At 36.9% G+C, this 13,185-nt stretch overlaps 3 protein-coding genes across 5 annotated transcripts in view; 1 reads left to right on the plus strand and 2 right to left on the minus strand.

The window, feature by feature from the left end:
• mad1l1 (mitotic arrest deficient 1 like 1) overlaps positions 1-716 on the minus strand; it is a 66,302-nt gene extending 65,586 nt beyond the window's left edge. The window contains exons 1-2 of the mRNA XM_084402763.1: positions 698-716; positions 110-279 (exon numbers count right to left, since the gene is read on the minus strand). Coding sequence (XP_084258889.1) covers positions 110-256 — 147 coding nt within the window. The 5' untranslated portion in view covers positions 257-279; positions 698-716. The remainder of the gene's footprint in view (positions 1-109; positions 280-697) is intronic.
• A 588-nt stretch (positions 717-1,304) lies between these two features.
• pmm2 (phosphomannomutase 2) lies at positions 1,305-5,516 on the plus strand. Its single transcript, XM_084400095.1, has 8 exons — positions 1,305-1,709; positions 3,319-3,430; positions 3,544-3,620; positions 3,731-3,822; positions 4,047-4,146; positions 4,247-4,322; positions 4,421-4,536; positions 4,644-5,516. Exons 1-8 carry the CDS (start codon positions 1,632-1,634, stop codon positions 4,746-4,748), a joined length of 756 nt encoding a protein of 251 aa, XP_084256221.1. The 5' UTR covers positions 1,305-1,631; the 3' UTR covers positions 4,749-5,516.
• Positions 5,517-5,529: 13 nt separating this feature from the next.
• ints15 (integrator complex subunit 15) lies at positions 5,530-13,087 on the minus strand. 3 transcript variants are annotated; one of them, XM_084400069.1, is made up of 8 exons: positions 12,922-13,087; positions 11,770-11,972; positions 11,429-11,650; positions 9,750-9,915; positions 9,309-9,610; positions 9,012-9,213; positions 8,874-8,913; positions 5,530-6,298 (listed from the first exon to the last, which is right to left on the minus strand). In XM_084400069.1, the coding sequence occupies exons 2-8, from the start codon at positions 11,965-11,967 to the stop codon at positions 6,001-6,003; spliced, it is 1,428 nt and encodes a 475-aa protein (XP_084256195.1). In that variant the 5' UTR covers positions 11,968-11,972; positions 12,922-13,087; the 3' UTR covers positions 5,530-6,000. The 3 variants fall into 3 exon arrangements, with proteins under 3 accessions (XP_084256195.1, XP_084256196.1, XP_084256197.1); XM_084400070.1 differs by having other exon boundaries at positions 11,770-11,986; positions 12,922-13,053; XM_084400071.1 differs by having other exon boundaries at positions 11,770-11,969; positions 12,922-13,005.
• Between the last annotated feature and the right edge of the window lie 98 nt (positions 13,088-13,185).

The raw sequence follows: 13,185 nt of genomic DNA on the forward strand, positions 1-13,185 counted from the left end.
ACATACTATATAAGAGATTAAAAGACATATATTTACGAGATCACTTTCTTGACATTTAGATATTTGGTTACAAATAAGGACCAAAATATGAAAGGAGTCTGTGACTTGCCTCCACTCGTGTGGTATAGAGCTTCTGAAGGTCGCTTCTTCCATAGGCTGGCTCCGTCTCCAGCAAAGAGCGGTCTGGACATGATATCAAACTCTTGAAAGATTTTAGCGTTGAGAAGATTGTGGTGTCATCCTCCATATCATCCATATTGACAAAGTCTTGACAGCCTCCTTTGCAGAAATAGAAAAAAAAGTGTAAAGTGTAAAAAGAAAAACATGAATAAACCTCCTCCCTCTACCCTCAAGAAGCCCACTATTCAAACCAAAGAGGAAATTATACCGATTACCAATACGTAAAATAATGGCCAGTTCTATGGTCAGTTCAGTTTAAATGAGTAAGTTTAGGATGCTATTAACATTTGGGCAGTTGCTTATTAAAATACGGAAAGTTTATAGTGAAGAATAAGGCATGTTTTTCGTGATTATCAACTTCCATAATGTCCAATATAATGTCTTGTTTATTTAATTATTTTATTAAAAAAGAGGCTGATGTTTTAAAAGGTGGCACTTGCTCAGTTGACACAATTACTGAGGAAACATATTCCTTGATGTCATAAGATAAATACATGGTACTTTGCTACACACATACCAAGGTAAAGGTCTACCGTATATTTAAACATCATGATGACGAGGACAGTGGGAACTTAAAGAGAACTGGGTCCTTTTCACTTGGTTCGCCTCTTGGTCCATTTTAAGTGGTCTTATAAAGAAGACTTTAGTGTAAAAACACCCTTAAACTAGGGTATTTCAAATGGTCCAAAACATGTTATTGCATTTTCCAGAAAAAAATACTAAAGTACTTTTTATAAACTTAACACTGCTCACAACAATATATTAAATCACTAATTAACACTATTTTAAAATACGTATTCGTGAGGTAAACATTAATATAAGTAGCAGTAACGTTAATATAAAGTTAAGTCACACACGCTTCAGTTCAGTGTAAGTTAGCAACCGTTCAGCTAACGTCACCCTCAATAAAAACGATTTTATTCACAGAATAAACAGCAGACTGAATAAATTGGCTATACAATAACATACGCGTATTTCTTTTAAATTAAATATACGATTCTGGATGGAAAACCCGTAACTCACTCTTTCTATTGGCGCTTGAGTCTCCGGTTTTTGAACTCGATGCAGTTTTGTTTTCGTTGGTTGAGAAGCCGCTGCTTCATATGCAGCTTCACGACAGCGCCACTGTGTGGATGGGCGGAATAGATTCACTCATTCTATCTGCCACTTACATCGGAATTTGAATGGGTTGCACAAACACGCACTAAAAAATGACACCGCGTACATCCATTCTGAAAATTATTGAACTAAAAGCAATAACACAAGCACTAGTGTTGTTGTTGTTGTTTAGATTGCTGTTGGTTCATGAGCACGTGGCCTGTGACGCGCTGCTCAACACGGAAGTTGTGACGTTGCACTGAATGACTGAATGACTCTCATACTGGCGGTTTGAGTCTTTGCAAAACTTTATACGGATCGAAAACTGATTTATAAAGTTTGCACATCTTACAATGGCCAGTTCGAACGTGGAGGACCCGACAATACTGTGTCTGTTTGATGTAGACGGGACTTTAACAGGAGCTCGCCAGGTGAGCGACTAAAGCGGATACTTAGCTTCTCTTTTTAACTAGTTAATCTTTTAACTTATCTAGTTAATCGCATGAGATATGGATCTGAGCGGTATGAAGATTGATTTGCTATCATTTATTGAATAACTGAAAATGAATGATGATCTCTGTAATTGTTTTTTATAAAGTCAAATATTTATTGTGAATGCAGTTTTGTGGAGGTAATATAAGTAATGTAATCTTCTTTCTGTCTTGGCACATCCTAAATAACAGTCATAGAATTATTGCCAATTATGTTTACACATGCGAGGAATTTGTCTTGTGACAGAAGCTTCCAAAGCACAGACATATGACAGACACATGACACAGATAATACAAATATATAAAAATACACAACTAAATAGACAATATGTGTATGTACAGTTACAGTATGATGCTATATATGTCATAGCTGTCTATTAAAGATAACATTCATTCTCCATGTACTACTTTTAGTCTGCTTGTGGGGTGAGGAGAATTTACATATAAACATTGGACGTCATATAAGTTATTATGGACTAATCTTTTAAACACATCATGGTTCTGTCAATTACATGTTTTACAATACAACAATTTAAATCAATTTTAAATTTTAAACTTTTTTTGACCTCAAGGCCCATTGTCCACAACAATATTCAAAGGCCACCTGACTTTTCCTGTTTTTCGTGATATTCTGGATAAGAATGAAGGATTTAAAAATGTTTTTAGCTCAAAATTTCAACCTGCTAAAATATTTTAGAGCTTTGCATAACTAAACAAAAATGTATAAAAATGTGAAAAGATAATTTACATGATTTGTCCAGGTCTAGAAATTCATATATCCAGGTGTTCCAGGACATCAGGAAGCCTGGTTCATCGAAGAAGGGGGGAAATAGTTTTTGAGGAAGTGAATTAAAATAAATATATTTTTTCTATAAGAAAAGTAATCTTGAGCCACATTTGGAAGTTTGCTGTGGCCCCCGATTTTAATGGCTGAGGAAATGAAAGATTGCAAGTTTTGCATGCATTTCAACCCAAAAGAATAAATGCTTCTGTTTTAAATATTGATGCTGAAATTTGATTGTTGTTAAACTATATTGAGTAAGTTGACACTCATTCAAGAAGAATAGTTCTGCTTTACCTTCGAAAACAATATTAAAGTAAAAATATGTATCCATGATGAAAGAAATATATTACTATTGCAGTAGAATGTGCTTCTCAAAGTAATAATAATACAATTTATTAAAACATTCTTTTTTAAAGAATATCAAACCAGTTTTTGTTTTAATTTAAATAGTACATTTTCATGTGATTACATTTCAAAGGTTAAATTGAGTTTTATAAATTGATTTGATTTCCTCCATTATCGAGAGTAAATTTGGTTTTGGCATTACAGTGTTTTTGTATTCTATGTACTCCTGACAGTAAAATAAGCCTCTGTAGACTTATATAAAGGTCCAGTCATGAAAGAAAAAATATACCGTGATAAAAAATCCATCCAGCACTATTTAATGGATTTTCCGCTAAATTTAAACAATAAAACCATTTTATAACTTTGAGCTTAATGTAATGGATTAGTTACCTCTTTGCCTGTGTATGTTTTTCTCTTTAGAAAGCAACTCCTGACATGCATCAGTTCTTGAGTGAACTGAAACAACGCGTGAGAGTCGGGGTCGTTGGAGGATCAGATTTGGACAAAATCAAAGAGCAGTTGGGTGATGATGGTGTGTATAGCAAATATTTAAAATACAAATGCAAGTATATGAGCAAAAATATTCAGTTCATTTACAGTGTGCATGTTTTCTTAGGAGTAAATCAAATGTTTCATGTTTTACAGTGATTGATAGAGTGGATTATGTGTTTGCTGAGAATGGTTTGGTAGCATACAGGTTTGGGAAGATGCACTCTGTTCAGGTAGTTTTGATTCTCTGTTTACTGTTTAATAAGCTCACAAACTCTCTCACATACTGTCCAGCGAATGATACAAGGGGCTTTTCCATTGTGATATTTTTCTTTTTAATCAGAGTATTCAAGCATACATGGGAGAAGACATTTTACAGGATTTTATCAATTTCTGCCTCAATTACCTTTCAAAGTTAAAACTACCCAAGAAGAGGTAAGGTTAAAAGTTGCATGGGGAAAAGCATTTTTTTACTGCATTATTTTATAAGTTTAAGTTTGTCAATATTTAGTTCATTAAAATTTTCTTAAAGCTATTTAAAACTGAGATCACATTTTTTTGTGTGTATATATACATATATATATATATATATATATATATATATAGTTTTTGGGTTCCATGCAACCATAATGTTTATGGCATTTTTACTGTCTTCTCAGAGGCACATTTATTGAATTCCGTAATGGAATGTTGAACATCTCCCCAATTGGTCGAAGCTGTAGCCAACAGGAAAGAATCGAATTCTTCGAACTTGATAAGGTAATATTTTTAAGCATTTGTCAACACATGCCATTATCTTTTTAAAAGATGTCATTAAAGGTTTATTGACCGCTTTTTTTTTTACCTTTTCTTTATGCAGAAGGAGAAAATCAGAGAAAAGTTTGTCTCCGTTTTAAAAGAAGAGTTTGCTGGGAAAGGACTAGCTTTCTCCATTGGTAAGTAACTGTGTATATGTGGTTGTCTAGCCAATAATATGTTTGTGTAGTGTATATATAAAGTAGATACATAATGTATGGGTTTTTTTTTTCTGCAGGCGGGCAGATCAGCTTTGATGTGTTTCCAGAGGGCTGGGATAAGCGCTACTGTCTGGGAATTGTGGAGAAAGACTCATACCAGAGCATCCATTTCTTTGGAGACAAAACAATGCCCGTGAGTGCATTATTCCAGTATTCATCATGCACACACAGTATGTATGCAAAGAAGTCCCAGACTTGCTTGAAGTCAGCAGTTTTGTAATGTTATCTTTTCCCAAACAGGGAGGAAACGATTATGAAATCTTTGCAGACCCCAGGACGATCGGTCATGAGGTCAAGTCACCCGAGGACACACAGCGGATCTGCAAGGAGCTCTTCCTCAGATGAGACCCTAAACATGACCTCTGCCATCCAGAACGAAGACTACAACGTCCGAGAACTGTGAAACTTTGAACGGAAGTCTCACTTGACAAGTCCAAGCCATTATTGTCTTTGTGTACTTAAAAGATTGTACATAATGACAGGTACTGGATAAACCTGTGCATGTGTTTATTTTATATGTAATCTGATGCATTATTTTCAAAGCTGATTGGTGCTAGTGTTGCGTCTGAACGTCTGTGCCTGCCTTAAATCATGTCAATACTGGACATTATATACCATAAACTTAAAATTATTAAACACACTGGTCCAAATGAAAACACAGATATCACTCTGCAAGACCGGAACTACTGATGGGTTTCATTAAAATATGTTACATGTGGTAAGGATTAATGTTTTTATTTTTTTATTTTTTTTATCAGAAGCAAATGTGATTAATAAGGACAGATGTGGGCTGGACTAACTAAAATTAGTGGTGAAGGTGCAACAATTTAGAGGGAATTAGAAGAAATCAGGTCTAAGGCTCTATTAATCTAGTTTGCTCAAATTAAACTGATTTAATTAACTGCCTGACTACTGAAGTGAAATAAGTGAATGCTACAGCGTAGCTTAACTGTTTAAAATAGCTTAATTCTGTGGCAAAAATCTGCTACACAAATATATTCCGATTGATATGATATTTGTTGCATTGAGGACACGATGTATACTTTACATGTATGAGTTCAAAACCATAAGCAAGGATACTGTGCATATTCTGAGCTAAACACATAAAAGAGGTCAAACAGAGGAAGATGTTCTAACTGTTTATTAGCAAAAGGAAAAAAAAGGTCATTCTCAATGTCTGTAATAACCTACTCGCATGCAGTTTAGTTTGAAGAATAAAAGTATTTACTAAACTGCAATTTTTTTTAAATGTAATTTGTTACTAATTGCTTTTTAAAACCGATAGTGGAATTTTAAGTATAAAATGTGTTTAATATGCTACTTAAATAACCACAAATGACACTTTTCCAAAAATATATTTGATGGTATGACTTTTTTTCTTTTCTTTTTTTTGCTGAAATAACACTTCTCATTTGAATTGATCTGTACAAGCGCTTTTTAAAGTCAATATCAAACCTGAAATCCAATGTATGATACGCAAGACCATACAACATGGTCAAGCCAACCATGTGACTACAAGAACATTTCAAGAGCGTTTTCAAGATGATCCAAGATCTCAAGAGAAAGCAAGAGTAGTCCAAAAGTCCTGGTTTTCTGGCTAACGGATGGGCCGGTACGGGAAGGCCATGGCAGCAGGATGAAAGGCGTGTGGGGAGAGAGACGGGTGTGTGGCGTGTGCTGTTATTGGGCGATGTGGGGAGAGCGCTGGATGTGTGGGGTGCGCTGAGAGTACGGGGTGTGGGCTGTGCTGTGAGGGGAGGGTGGACTGGTGTGGGCTGTGGGGAGAAAGCGGGGAGGGTCGACCCGAGTGGATGTGTGGGTACATGTTGGGCTGGAAGGCTCCGCTGTGAGGTGGAGGTTGCACCACTGGACCGGACATCACAAGCTGTAACAGACTACAACACAAAACTAACAGTTACTACACACTGCTCACAAATGAACAAACTTTTTGTTAGTAATTGAGAGATGCATTTTTGAATGGTTGATGGTGATATCTGGAGAGAAGGGTGGCTGTACAGATATATATCATATGTATCATACTTAAAGGTGCAGTGTGTAACTTTTAATGGCATCTAGTGGTGAGGTTGCGAATTGCAATCAACAGAAGTTACGGTGGCTGACAGGACAGGAAAATATGTCATCGTCTGAGACAGCAGAGAGTAGCCAGTTAAGCAACGAGGTTTTTTTACAAAGATTAATTAAGAAATTATGTTTATTTAATTATTCAGTAAAACGATGTTATTGCTACTTGTTCATCATTGTATCAGTGTTTTATTCACTGACTTTAGCTAGCTTTTTTGCACGAAGAACAACATAGTGACGAAACGTGCTCTGTAGTAGTTTGTCTGTTTAGGGCTACAGTAGAAACATGTCGGGGACCGACATTTCAATGTAAGGGGACCTGCGGTGTATATAGATAGAAGTGGCTCATTCTAAAGGTAATAAAAACATTATGGTCTTTATACACTACTGAAAACATAGTTATGTATATGATATTGCATTTCTGTCAACAGATCTTCCTAAATATTACACAATGCACCTTTAATAAAAAAAAAATAATAATATAGGTAGTGGTACACCACCATTCAAAAGTTTGGGGTCAGACAGAGATAGAGATAGAGAAATTAATGCTTTTATTTAGCAAGGATGCGTTAAATTGATCAAAAGTACCAACACTTTTATATTGTTACAAATATTTAAAATAAAGTTTTAGCAGCACAAGCAGTGTTCTATTGTGGTAATAATAAGAAACGTTACTGGAATATTACTGGAATTAAATAAAATATATTATAAATTATTATATTAAAATATAAATATAATTTGAAAAATATATTTTATTGAAATATGTGGTGTATTATTAATATAAAAATTATATAATAATATGATAATTATATTATGAATTACATTTAAATATAATTATTTGAATTTTCACATATATTAAATCAAAAAGTTGTCATTTTGAATTGTAATAATATTCACAACATTTTTTTTACTGTATTTTTTTATCAAATAAATCAAGCCTTGGCCAGCAAGTCTTTATTCTAGGGATGCTCATATTGACCGTTTAACCGTTAACCGAAAGTAAAAATTTTGACCGATTAATACTATCAGTTAAACGGTTTAAAACGTTTTTTTTTTTTAAGCTTCTTTTTTTTTTTTTTTTTTTTGCTGCATGGTTTAAAAATAAAATACTATATAGCTTATATTTATTAACTCAAGGAGCGCGTAGACACGCGCAACCACACACGTATCTAGCGAGACGTTACCTGTGTATTCCCGGGACATCGATCCGTCCCATAGGAGAGGGTGTTTTCAGCCGCGGGTCTAATGGCGTGTTCACACCAAACGCGAATTTAATTATTTGCGCGAGTAGATTGCATACAAAGTCAATGCAAAGACGCGAATTGGGCGCCGCGTTTGCCGCGAAAGCTCGATAATGGCCTCAATCGCGTCTTCCACGCAAGACTCGAGCAGAAAATTTGCGTGAAGAAGTGAAATTCACCGAGTTGAGTGCGCCTCTGGATGGTGATGTGAACCCAGACACGTCGGCGTTTGGCTTTCCTCCGTATTTGGGACTTCCACAACAAGTACAGAGCAGCAATATCATTCATTTCAGACATGACGGAAAAATTATGGCAGAAAGAAATTGTGTTGTTGTTGATGATGATGACACACTCCTTTGCGCGGTATATTTTTATTCGCGAGTGACGCGAAAAACAAGAAAAATATCCCGCGAGTAAATAACGCGATGCGAATATACACTTCGCGTTTGACTGTCAACAGGCTGCGCTCCAGACTGACCCCACATCACGTTGATTGATATGTTGCTTTTTTTAAATAAAAATTAGACAAGGTGTTGAGGTAGGGCTGCTATTTTTATTTAACGAAAAATCTTAGTCTAAAGGGAAAAAAAATCCGGTTTTTGAAAGCTTTGTTCAAACGGATTCAGTGTTTTCTTTTTGTCATCTTAATTTGTTAATTATTTAAGTTTAAAAAATATATTTAGTGTAGGCCTATTTTGTTTTTTATTTGTATTATTTTGTTCTGTTTTTCTCTCACTGTCAGAAATGCTGCAGGTGCGTGAAAATTTAAACTGAATCCAGGTTCTGTTGTTGATCTGTTCTGTATGCTGCTGTTTGCACTTTGCACGTTAAAATAAACCCTTAAAAAAAAAAAAACTATTTTTTTAAAGGGTCACAGATATACGCGTCATTTTTATTTGGAATCTTATCAGTTAACGGTTAATAATCGATTAAAGAGTGCCGGTTGTCGGTCGGGAAAATTAATCGAAATGAGCATCCCTACTTTATTCAAAAACATTTTTTTTTTAATTTACTGGTGTGTTTGTTTATATATCCAAACTTTTTTCATGCAACCATAATGTTTATCTAATTTTTTTTAACCATTTTACATTTATTGAATTCCATAATTGAATACTGAACGTCTCCCCAAATGTGATCAGTGACTTACTTGTTGTGAGGAAGTCTGGAGCACAAAGTTCGTAGATCCTCTGAGGAATAAATGACATGACAGGAAATGACATCACTGAAATGGTGCTCTTATAAGATCAAAACCCAAACAGGCCATTGTGAAGTAAACATCACTTACCTCTGGCACACAGAAGGGCTCCTGTTGCCATGGCGACCTGAAGAGCTTGTGCCAGCCTATCCAGAGCCAGCTGGATATGATTGGCAGCTGAAAGGGGCGTGAGCTTCTCACAGAGCCGGCTGACTTCCTCTACTAGCGTGGCAACAGACTCCACAGGAAGCACAGCTAGCCGGCCAATCAAATTCTGTTCTGTCAGGTGAACCTGCAGGAGTTAAAATAAAAACACGTCATGCATTCTAATACTGAATGGAATCCTCAAAGCCTCACAATATTGTACTGGTTGAAGAGATACATCACCTGCAGCATGAGAAAGACTTGAAGAACACTGAGGTGCAGTTTAGAGTACAGCTCTTCGTATGCTGTTCCTTTTTCACTTTCTCCATGGCCATTGGTCAAAGCCAACTTCCGGCCTCTCTGATAGGCTAATGGAGCTTTCACACACCAGCGGAGCAGACCCAGAAGAGGCGTGATCTCGAGGCAACCCAACGGCAGGCTGGAATTGAGGGGTGTGTTGATGAAGGTGAGGAGCAGAAGTCTGGGATCCTCCGTGATCCAACCAACCAGCATCTCCAAGAGTGCAGGGGGCGGAGTCAACTCATCTACAAGCGACAATATCATATATATCATTTTTTGGGGCGGGTTTATATATTATATAAAATATTGCTTATTTTTAAGGAAATTACTTTATAGAATTATATATTTTTTTTAAGTTGTAGTGACAAAAAGGAAACCTGGTACCTGAGGAGAAGTCATAGAGTGCCGTTACTGCAGTGATGAGCTGGCAGCAAAAGCGAGGGCTGGCTGAACAGATGTTCTGCAGGGTAGAGATGGCACACGGCACCAGTGTGCAGTAATCATCCATCAGCACCTGAGCCAAACGCACACACCACGCAGAGTGGGTGCGCTAAAATAAAAAAACACACACACATACATAATGAGTGCTTGAAATGTTGTCCAGGTCATATTTTACCCAAAATCCCCAAAATAAGAAACTCTTATTTTCTTGCGGAACTAAACTCGCGAACGGACGTTACCGGAAGCCAGTGATTATAGTGATTTTCTTTTACAAAAAATGCAATCTGTTCATCATATAAATTGATCGCGCCTCTTCAGAAAATTAGGATTAAACCGCTCAATTCATATGGATTCGTTTTACGATCTCTTTATGAACTTTTTGAAGCGTCAAAGTGGTAGTTGCGTTGCAGTCAATGGAGGGACAGAAAGCTCTCAGATTTAATTAAAAATAGATTAATTTGAGTTCCAAAGATGAAAGAAAGTCTTATGGGTTTGGAACGACATGAGGATGAATACATAATCACATGCCTTTAACATCGTTCTTACGTTAATGAGAGGCCGCATGCCTGAAGTTAGAAATTTGCACGCCCAAACCATGTCCATTTAAAGGACAAGTTCGGTATTTTACACTTAAAGCCCTGTTTACAGATCGTTTGTGATGAAACAGAACGGTTAAGATAAAAATTTGGACACATGCTGCTGTCCCGAGAATTTTAGGTTTCTTTCGCTTTCCCCCCCACCTACAGAACAGAATGGCTGCCTATGGGCACTGGAACAATCCTTCCTAAAAACGCATTAAACTTTCGTTTACAAAGACGTGAAACTCACCGAGTGGTCAGGGCTGTTCACTGATATGCTCACACAAAAATCGCTGCAAAAGATGCTTTCCAACAGGTTTTATCGTAGTTTTTGTCCAACTCCATTGACTTGTATTGGATGTGCTGTGAGGTACGGTATTACTCCGCCACCAACTGGGCTGGAGTGTCTATTATTCAAGCTCTCAACGGAAGAATGTACGGGTGTGAGGCGTTTGGAAAAATAGATCCACAGTTTTACAACGAATGGTAAAACACCTGTTGGAAAGCATCTTTTGCAGCGATTTTTGTGTGAGCATATCAGTGAACACCCCTGACCACTCGGTGAGTTTCACGTCTTTGTAAACAAAAGTTTAATGCGTTTTTAGGAAGGATTGTTCCAGTAGGCAGCCATTCTGTAGGTGGGGGGGGAAAGCGAAAGAAACCTAAAATTCTCGGGACAGCAGCATGTGTCCAAATTTTTAATCTTAACCGTTCTATTTCATCACAAACGATCTGTAAACAGGGCTTTAAGTGTAAAATACCGAACTTGTCCTTTAAGGGGTTTCTGCAAACCCTTTCCTTTTCCTAATTTTTTATGATAATTTCTCATGTGCGTATAATATAAATACAAATAATCCACGCAATTATTAGTGAATGAGACCCACTGCTCTTGATACGTTTCGTGAAACTCACAATAAGCATCCTGACCAAATTATCCATTCATTTCAGTTAACATGCTCCAGAGAAATCATGAATCACAAAACATTGAACTCACGGCACAAAGACACAAAATCAAAGTAAATGCTCTACTTTCACACCACACACCTGTAGCCAGGTGGATGCACACTCCAGAATGGGCACCCGACACACGGCTATCGCCATGGAAACCAGCTTCCCTAGCATGGCCATGCGGCTCTCGTCAGCCTTGTTGCCTTGGAGACTGAAGAGGGTGGAGAAAATGATCTGTCGGATTGAGTCTTTGCTCTGCTCCTGGAAGTAACTGCACATGATCTCCAGCAGTTGCAGTTCTTGAACGCAGCTCATCCTCTGTGTCAAACACAACACACGATCCATTTTCATTCAAAGTTCACTCATATGCATCTGACCGCCATATTTAGCATGGTTTACTCCAAGTCAAAAGACTTGATGACACTCCCGTTCCTCACCTTAGGCTGGATGTTCCTGTCTTTAGGGACGTGAAAGATGAACTCCTCCACGAGGTCCACCGTGCTCTTCTCTAATCCAGGCGTGGGGCCCGAGGAGCTCTGCAGAGCGCTGCCCAGCGAGATGTCCAGATGATACAGAACCTCTTTAGCTGCGCTCAGCGGATCACGCCGCAGCAATGCATGCCGAATATCACTCATTTCTGCTGTGGAAGAGAAACTACACCATTAATTCAAAAATAATTCATAAATGAGACATATGAAAGACATCAATAACCAAAATATATCATTCATCGTATGCATTATTTCTAGACATGAAGGTAATGGCATGAATTTTGGACATGCGTCATGTTAAAAACAAGTCCGAATGAAACGGAAGTTGGAATAGTCTTATTACCGAGTTTTTCTCAAGCGAGGAAAAAATGTAGGGCGGGACTTGATTTTGTCCATGGGGAATTGATTGTATGGTTGTGGTTAGCTATTGCTGTGATGTCATGTGAGTGACAGGTTGTCCCGCCCTCGTGCCAGTTAACATGTCATCAGAGAAGAGATGTCGTTGCAAGAGGGTGGGGAAATTATTTTGATAAAAGATTATGAGGCCACATTAATTTAGAAAAAATAACGATCATTCTTATTTTTAATATAAAAAAAAAAAAAAAAAAACGAGAATTGTCCATTTTGATTTCATGTTGACTTTAATACTTTTGGACATGCATTATGGTAATATACTATGGATGTTGGACATTTATCATGTTTTTGGGATAATACTAGAGTAAACCAAGGTATGTATAAAAGTACCATCTTTTATTATCATTGTACAGATATCATACTATTTTATTGTAAAGCGTGTCATGATCAATATAGTGAAATAGAGCAGTTCTGAATATAACCTAGCTGTAAAAAACATAAGTAATTAAATCGTATTACAATAGCTCTTATTCAACCATAAATAGGATACTAGGAAACTGTTAATCAGTACACACAACACATCACCAACAATAAGAGATTATTCTCTATGGCAAAACACATTGTCCAAAGCGATGCTGTTTACACAGCGCTAACGTTATATATAATAGCTGTATCGCCGGTTGCTTAACATTTTGAATGTTTCCTTAGTTCAAACTACATATATATTCATAGTTAAAACACCCTTACCTGAGTTAATAATTAGACTCGTTACATTAGCTTCTCTCAATCAGCAAATGCATATCTCCCATAACTCACAATGTGAAAGTTGTTCATCACAAAATAACTAGTACGGAACCCCACACAGGACATTGTAGACTCGGTTGAGTAAAGAGAAGCGAGGCTGTTCAGCGCCACCCGTGTACTGGAGTCACAGTATTTTAACTGAAAAGCGTGAATCATTTTTCTTTTCTTCAGAAGCCACTTGCTTGGATATTTTGTTATCTAATGCAA

Source organism: Rutilus rutilus, assembly GCF_951802725.1.
Source record: "Rutilus rutilus genome assembly, chromosome: 2".
NCBI classification, from domain to species: domain Eukaryota; kingdom Metazoa; phylum Chordata; class Actinopteri; order Cypriniformes; family Leuciscidae; genus Rutilus; species Rutilus rutilus.

What these genes read in the sequence shown, in the direction of transcription:
- pmm2 (XM_084400095.1), top strand. Translation starts at nt 1,632, where the DNA reads ATGGCCAGTTCGAACGTGGAGGACCCGACAATACTGTGTCTGTTTGAT. An exon ending in GGAAGATGCACTCTGTTCAG is followed by an intron (nt 3,621 to 3,730) that starts GTAGTTTTGATT and finishes CTTTTTAATCAG; the next exon opens with AGTATTCAAGCATACATGGG. An exon ending in AATTCTTCGAACTTGATAAG is followed by an intron (nt 4,147 to 4,246) that starts GTAATATTTTTA and finishes TTCTTTATGCAG; the next exon opens with AAGGAGAAAATCAGAGAAAA.
- ints15 (XM_084400069.1), bottom strand. Translation starts at nt 11,967, where the DNA reads ATGAGTGATATTCGGCATGCATTGCTGCGGCGTGATCCGCTGAGCGCA. An exon ending in ACAGGAACATCCAGCCTAAG is followed by an intron (nt 11,651 to 11,769) that starts GTGAGGAACGGG and finishes TGTTTGACACAG; the next exon opens with AGGATGAGCTGCGTTCAAGA. An exon ending in TCCAGACTTCCTCACAACAA is followed by an intron (nt 6,299 to 8,873) that starts GTAAGTCACTGA and finishes TTTGTGTTGTAG; the next exon opens with TCTGTTACAGCTTGTGATGT.